At 36.1% G+C, this 7,772-nt stretch overlaps 1 protein-coding gene across 1 annotated transcript; it reads left to right on the forward strand.

The window, feature by feature from the left end:
- The first annotated feature begins 1,692 nt into the window (after window positions 1-1,692).
- Window positions 1,693-5,508, forward strand: LOC143606816 (cysteine-rich receptor-like protein kinase 2). The gene is made up of 6 exons (XM_077082459.1): window positions 1,693-2,484; window positions 2,975-3,088; window positions 3,190-3,540; window positions 3,855-4,089; window positions 4,168-4,318; window positions 5,092-5,508. Exons 1-6 carry the CDS (start codon window positions 1,719-1,721, stop codon window positions 5,431-5,433), a joined length of 1,959 nt encoding a protein of 652 aa, XP_076938574.1. The 5' UTR covers window positions 1,693-1,718; the 3' UTR covers window positions 5,434-5,508.
- Window positions 5,509-7,772: the final 2,264 nt, after the last annotated feature.

Here is a 7,772-nt window from a genome sequence, read left to right on the forward strand (position 1 = left end):
CGGGGGTACACCGCCCCCCTGCGTTATGTTGAAGTCAAATTCACCTACGTTTTATATACAACGCTGGAATGGCACCATGTATAACTCTGGAAACACCGCCCCCCTCCAAGTTATGCCAACTTTATGACTACACTTTATGGAAACACCGCCCCCTCTAAGTTATGCCAACTTTATATAAAACCATAACTCTGACTGGGCGCCACGTGGCGCATAACCCCTGGATGTGGAGCTTTACGACTACACATGGTCTAACAAAACTATATATAATGTACATCCTTTGAATTAGTACTGGTGATTTAAAAAAGAAATCTCAAATTTAACTTCTTCCACCATTCTTACTAAAGAGGTTGGTCTGTGTTTATAAATCAACTCATCACGAGTCTTCCTAGACATCAGAACGAGGTAAGAATGATAACTTGGACAACTTTTGTCTTTTTATTCGGACCAAAAAATCTTTTACATCAAGCGCGTGTATCAAAGGTGCTATTGTTATATTTTGTACTTTTACTCTCAATTATTCGCTCGTATTTTGTTTGGACTTGAACTAAGTCCCGGGTGTTGTTTTTTTTATTTTGTACTTTTACAAATTTTCTTACTATGTTTTTTTATAATGTTTATTATTGATCGTTATGTAAAAAAACTTATTTCAAACGCGACAAGACAGTCGTGTATCTACATTTACTCCCGTATTAAAATCTTTTATATTTGGAGTTTAGTACAAGATGTGTTTGGTAAAAGCAAGGTTATTTGAAAATTTAATTATGATGGTGGTATGTTATTGTCGGTGCCTATTTTTGACTTTATTTGCTATATTATTGTTGGTTTTGTTGACTTTATTTGAAGAAAAAAAACAATATTGTTGACTTTATATATTACATTTTTCAAACCAGTTAGTAATTCTTTTTGTTAGGAAAACATATATATATATATACTGTAACATAATATTGGTTTTGATAATATTTACTCTAGTGAAACCAGCAGATGAAGAAAAATCAGAGATTAACTTAAGAATTCTTTATGCATAATTTTTAGTCAAATTCTGATTTCCCTTCATTTGCTGGATTCCTAGTAATTATAACTTATTGTAGATTTTTTTCCTTAATCCCTTGAATCAATCATATAGGTTCTCTAATATATTTAAAATAGATTTCGTGTATGTTTCATCTTTTAAATTGCTAACTCACGAATCTACTAATTCTATTTATAAGTCATAGAGACTAGATAAGATATTTTTGGCCAACTAGTGAATGCATGAACCGACAGTTCGGGCTTTTTAACCGAAAACTACAGTTTGGTTTTTGTTATTTTTCGCTCTGAAAGCAGACCGAATTTCTCTGAGAAACCAAACCACACGAAACTTGTCTGAATATTTATATTTTGATGTATGACCAAAATTCATTATTTTTGAGTTTCACACCCAAAATCATTAATAATTAATTAAAAAAATTAATTCAAAACTCTATAGGCCCAACTTTGATATTTTGGGCCAAAATTTTCAAGCTAAAATATTACAAGCCCAAACATCAAATCAACAAAAGTCCGAGCCCAAAAAGCCTAATCATTAGTTTTGGTTCGGTTTAAGCTCAAAACTGACCCATGCTGCCATGCACAACTTCTCACAAACTTCCACATATTTCTGTTTATATAATTTTTTTCACATTTTTCTTGTACTTAAATCAAAATGATTTAAATTCCTTTTTCATGTACAGCCTTAGAAAATGGAGGCATCACCACATACAACTACAATCCTCATTACTCTAATAATAATAATATTACAAGCAGTATCAAGAACACAAGGTGAAGGCAGATCCCAAATAATCAACATCACTTGTGACCACCAAAGAGAAAACAACTTGACACTTTTCATCCCAAACTTTGTTAACATGATGACGATAATCGGCGCCCAAATGCGCAGTTCCTTGAATGGAACTGCACTTGTGGGAACCGGGGCCGACAGTAACTACGGCCTGGCCCAATGCTACGGTGATCTCTCTTCAGAAGACTGCACATTATGCTACTCAGAAGCCCGAACCGTGCTTCCCACTTGCTTCCCAAACAATGGTGCACGAATTTACCTCGACGGGTGTTTTATGCGCGTGCAGAATTATAGCTTTTATCATGAGTATACCGGGCCTCGTGACATGCATGTTTGTGGGAATGCAACAAGAAAAAATATTAAGTTTCAAGGTACGGTGAAACAGGCTGTGTTAAGTGCTGCAACGAATGCTGCTAGAGATAGTGATTTCTTTGCTCGGGTGAATATGATGGTGGCTAATGGGAATGAGTCGGTGTATGTGTTGGCGCAGTGTTGGAGGACTTTGAGCCCGAGGTCTTGTCAAAAGTGTTTGGAGAACGCGTCTAGAATGATAACTAAATGTGGGCTGTGGTCTGAGGGCCGTGTGTTGAACACGGGGTGTTTTATGAGGTATTCGGATATGGATTTTCTTAACCCTGTACCGGTCAACAGCCGCTCTAGCAATAGAGGTAAGATCAGAGCTTGACTCGGCTTGTTTCAAGCTTTATTTATGAAGCTCGAGCTAGTTTTTCAAGCTCAAACTCAGCTTGTTTATTAAATATTTATTAGTTTACTTATACGTAAAAGAAGGAACATGAACGAACAAATTACTGAATGTTCACGGACACAAATGAGCGAACAAGGTCTTTGTTGGTGTTCTTACACTTAATTAACCAATATATAAGTAGCGTTTTTATTATAACATATACATTTTAATTATAGAACTATATGTAATAATAAATACTATGTAAATATATATTTATTTAGTATTTTTTAAATTATATACTAAAAAGGCTCGTCTAGACTCGTGAGTGTAAGTGAGCTTGATAAGTGAAGCTCGGCTCAATTCGAGCTTCTAACAAGATAATGTTGAGTAACTAAGGAGCATCATGGACCGTTTACACCTCTATTTACATGTCAACTTGCTCTAATAGATTTTTTGGTTCATCTGTTTTGTAGGGAAGATAATAGCTATTGTTGTTTCGGTTGTTAGTTCTCTAGTGGTTTTAACCGTTGCATTGATGGCTGTTTTGTATATCCGCAAACAACGATATATACAGAAGAAGAGAAAAGGTATAAAAAGCCATCATACAACATAATGTCACCTTTTTAAACCATTAGTAACAACATAAATAAAATGTAGTATTTAAGTCAATGGTTGGTTAATATTTCAGGATCTTATGATGCCAAGAAACTGTCAAAGGTGCTTAATGATAGTAGCTTGAACTTTAAATACTCCACTGTCGAAAAAGCCACGGATAACTGGGACGAGTCTAATAAGCTCGGACAAGGAGGATTTGGGACCGTCTACAAGGGAGTTCTTCTAGATGGAAGAGAGATCGCGGTCAAGAGACTTTATTTCAACAACAAATTCCGAGCCGTTGACTTTTATAATGAAGTTAACATGATTAGCAGTGTTGAACATAAAAACCTTGTTAGGTTGTTAGGCTGCAGCTGTTCAGGACCTGAAAGCATTCTTGTATACGAATATCTACCCAACATGAGCCTCGATCGCTTCATTTTTGGTAACTTAAATATTCATAAGTTATTGTCATTTTTTATCGGAAAATTGGATTTTATTAACCCATCTTTTTACAATTGACCGATAATAATCCTACCTTAGAAAATAGCTGTCACCGGTCCCACCTTTCACACTAATTATTTTCATGGAGAGGTCTAATGAAAACAATTAGTGTGAAATGTGGGACCGGTGGCAGCTATTTTTAATGTGAGATCACCATTGACCAACTGTAAAAAAGTGGGATTATTAAAATTCAATTTGACTTCTTTATCTGGCTAATTATATTATTTTCATATGTGAATTTATAAATTTTTGTAGATGCAACAAAAGGGAAGGCCTTAAACTGGGAGAAGAGATTTGAGATTATTATTGGTACTGCGGAAGGTCTCGTTTACCTCCACGAGAACAACAAATGTCGGATTATTCATAGAGATATTAAAGCTTCTAATATCTTATTAGACTTGAGGCTTCGTGCTAAAATAGCTGATTTTGGGTTGGCGAGATCGTTTCAAGATGATAAGAGTCATATCAGCACTGCCATTGCAGGAACATTGTAAGTAGTAATTTATTTACTTTTATTAAAGTTTTAAATAATAAGCTAATTTGTTCACTTTGTTATGAATATTAATAGAGGATATATGGCTCCGGAGTACTTAGCGCATGGTCAGTTAACCGAAAAGGCGGATGTTTACAGTTTTGGTGTACTAATTCTTGAAGTGGTTACTGGAATGGAAAACAACAGAAGCAAAACTACAGAATATACCGACAGCTTAGTTGCTATTGTAAGTGTAACACTTCCTTTATTTTTAGAACTTTTAACATTTTATGTTAAGGCCACTCATATATCAATCAATACAACATTATAGACTACGGAGGCTGCTACATGGCTCGTGTTCACAGGTTGAACTCGACTTGTACCTGAACACTATACATGTATTCGTGGTTGACATAAACTCGACTAGTTTAACCTAAAAGAAATTAATTATTTACATTTGGATAATAATACTTTAAAATTTTAAATTTGCATATTATTTTAAAATTCTGAGCCGTGCTTGTTAAAACTTGATGGAAAATTGTTAAATGACAAAAATACCTCTAACTTAAAAGCTTTTTGACACTTCTAGAATTGTAAAATGACAAATGTTTTGAATGAAATTAATGGATTGCAAAAGATGGAAAATATGAGTGGATTCACGGGTTTAACCTGGCACGAACTGGAATTTTTACACGAACCTTAACACGGCATGAGTATGCAAGTTGACACAAAGATGACCTGTTTAATAAAAAATATATATTTTTCTTTTTGGATATTGTTAAATAAAATTCTAAATTTCCATATTTTTCTTAAAATTCTATGCAATGCTCGTGGACAACTTGCTGGAAAATTATTAAATGACAAAAATACCCTTACATCAAGCTTTTATGGTCGGAAGTGACATAAACGAGTTCGGCATAATGCTATCACTTCAACGTCTTAATGCCTAACGGTTGTACATGCTGACCTACTAAAGCATGCAAAGATATTAACTGTTTGTGTTATTTATGGATACAACAGGCGTGGTATCATTTCCAGCAAAACAAAGTGGAGCAAATATTCGACCCGAACTTAATGATGCATATTTATCCGAACATCAACTTCCAAAAAGAAGCGATAAAAGTGGTACAAGTAGGACTTCTATGCACTCAAGAAGCTCCACATTTAAGACCATCGATGTCAACTGTACTCAAAATGTTAGCAAAAGATGATGAACCTTTACCCTTGCCTTCTAATCCGCCTTTTATAGACGAGAAAACTATGGAGCTCAGTGACATCACACACAAATCAAATACTTATGCTTACAGTGACAGTTCTGGCTCAGTTGCTACTGTCGATAATAGTCATTTCTTCCCGCGTTGACATTATTTTGTTATCAAAATCAATGGTAGCAAAGAGATGGAAGAATTGAAGGAAGGTTAGAATTTTTTGGTATATATATCAGATTTTGATTTGTATACATATTGTTTTATGAGATTGTGTAAAAGGACAGTGACATTCTAAAGTTTCATAATGCATAGAGTGGAAGTAAAAATAGATAGATACTTTACATGAAGGTTACATTCTATGTCCAACAATATTATTATTATTATTATTATTATTATTATTATTATTATTATTAATTTCATCATAATAATAATAATAATGAAAAGTTTCATGAGGGTGGTCTCCGGCCTCCGCGTCGGGACTAATGGAGTGGATTGATGCATGAGCTTCCCTTCGGCTCGTGCCAGCCTAGCACCCCACGGCTCCATACTTGAGGAATGTAGGTGATTAGGTTATAGGTAGACAAGTGGCCCGTCGCTAATCAAAATGGCCGTTAGAAATCCGAAAAACTTTGGTCTATAAACTAAAAGACCCCAAAGGTCTTAATGACAGACTTGAACAACCCCACAAGCCCTAAAAGTCTTCAGGGCAAACTGGAACAAGCCCAAAAGTCTTAATGACAAATAGGCCGTTCAAAACACCTGTCACTCGAACTCGCTCGTTGCTCGTTCAGAAATTTCTCGCTCGTTTTTTCGCTTGACTGTCACGAGCCGCTCTGCTCTGTTCATTTTGTAAATGAACCAAGCAGGGAGCAAAGGTCTGTTCGTTTCGGTTCGGCTCGAATACTTTTAAGTTATTTTTATATAACTATATAGGAACAAATATATAAATATATAGAAAAAACACATAAATTAATATAAGTATACAATTTTTTAACCCTTTAAAATTTTTCCTATTCCGTCAATTTTATAGTACCATTTGTTCGCGTCAAATTTTCAGAATACTAGAAGTTTGTTTGCATGTTCATTTTATCTCACTTAAAACTTCTTTCTCATAAAAATTTATAAGCTATTACACGTTTGTCCAAAAATTACTAATTTGTTTACAAAATATATTATTTACAACCTACAAACTTGTTTCTTATTGAAAATTTTAAAATGAAAAAGAAATAAAATAATGCTCGAAAATCGCTAGATGTTCGATCAAAACATGGTCGATTCAATTTTCGCTCGGTTCAAATTTCAGCTGTTCAGAGTTCGGTTCAATTGTAAACAAGCCAAGCAACGAGCAAACCTTCGTTCGGTTCAGCTCGGCTCGTGAATAGCCCTAATGACACACTAGAACAAGCCCAAAAGACAAGGTAAATCCAAACTGATTGGCCCACAATTGACAATGAACCATTAAACATCTAAAATAGAAAAGTTTTATGTTTGAGTGTTTGACTATACATTTACATTAATGGTCCATCACAGTCACAACTACTTAAGACCGCAATCTAAACTTTTGCCAAAGGTCTTAATGACAGACTTGAACAACCCCACTGTTGAAGCACGAAATGAATCTTACCTGATCCATGACGATGTTTCCACGGATTTTCGAGATAAACGAACCACGTCTTGATCTTCTTCTTCTACGGCAGCGCCGGCGACCTGCAACTGTGAGACCTGCGATGGCTTTTCTGGGGGTGTGGAGGCGACTGCTAAGATGATCTTGAAGATCTCTTGTTCACAGACACAAATAGTGGTGGTGGCTCTTACTGAGCATGACCCATGATAAGGAGGTGGAGACCTCCTTATATAGAGTCTCATGGCCACCATCATGGTACCCTAATGGGCCTAGCCCAGTTAGGGTTACCTCCACAAAACCCCCTCGGCCCAAAAACAAATGTATTAGCCCATATAATAAAATAAGCCAAACATAACAGATTTAGGGTCGTAGAACCGGGTTTTAGTACCATACCCCTACAAGCCCCCCCAAGTCCAGTGTTGCTCCTGGGCGCGCAAGGGTCTAGGTGGAGCGCTGGACTTTATAAGGTGTGAGGCGGTTTTTTCCCTTTTCTTTGGCCTTGTCTTATTGTCTGAGTTTTGAGAGGTTTTCTTCATGATGGTGACATGTTGTGATAAAATCAGGTTATAATAATAATGGAGCTGGCGCGAGAAGCGACTTACGATCTAAAATAATAATAATAATGGAGCTGGCGCGAGAAGCGACTTACGAGCTAAAATAATGATAATGCCTGCGCGCGAGAGGCGTCTTACGAGCTTAGAATAATAAAAGTCTGCGCTCGAGAGGCGTCTTATGAGCTTTGAGAATAATAATTGAGCTGGCGCGTGAGGCGACTTACGAGCTGTGAAAGTAATAAAGCTTGCGCGCGAGAGGCGTCTTATGAGCTATAAGAATAATAATTGAGCTGGCGCGTGAGGCGACTTACGAGC

This window comes from Bidens hawaiensis, unplaced genomic scaffold (genome assembly GCF_021521415.1).
Source record: "Bidens hawaiensis isolate Kalapana, Puna unplaced genomic scaffold, B.hawaiensis_p1.1 tig00077361_1, whole genome shotgun sequence".
In the NCBI taxonomy this organism is placed as follows: Eukaryota; Viridiplantae; Streptophyta; class Magnoliopsida; order Asterales; family Asteraceae; genus Bidens; species Bidens hawaiensis.

What these genes read in the sequence shown, in the direction of transcription:
- LOC143606816 (XM_077082459.1), top strand. Translation starts at nt 1,719, where the DNA reads ATGGAGGCATCACCACATACAACTACAATCCTCATTACTCTAATAATA. An exon ending in CAGCCGCTCTAGCAATAGAG is followed by an intron (nt 2,485 to 2,974) that starts GTAAGATCAGAG and finishes TCTGTTTTGTAG; the next exon opens with GGAAGATAATAGCTATTGTT. An exon ending in TATACAGAAGAAGAGAAAAG is followed by an intron (nt 3,089 to 3,189) that starts GTATAAAAAGCC and finishes TTAATATTTCAG; the next exon opens with GATCTTATGATGCCAAGAAA.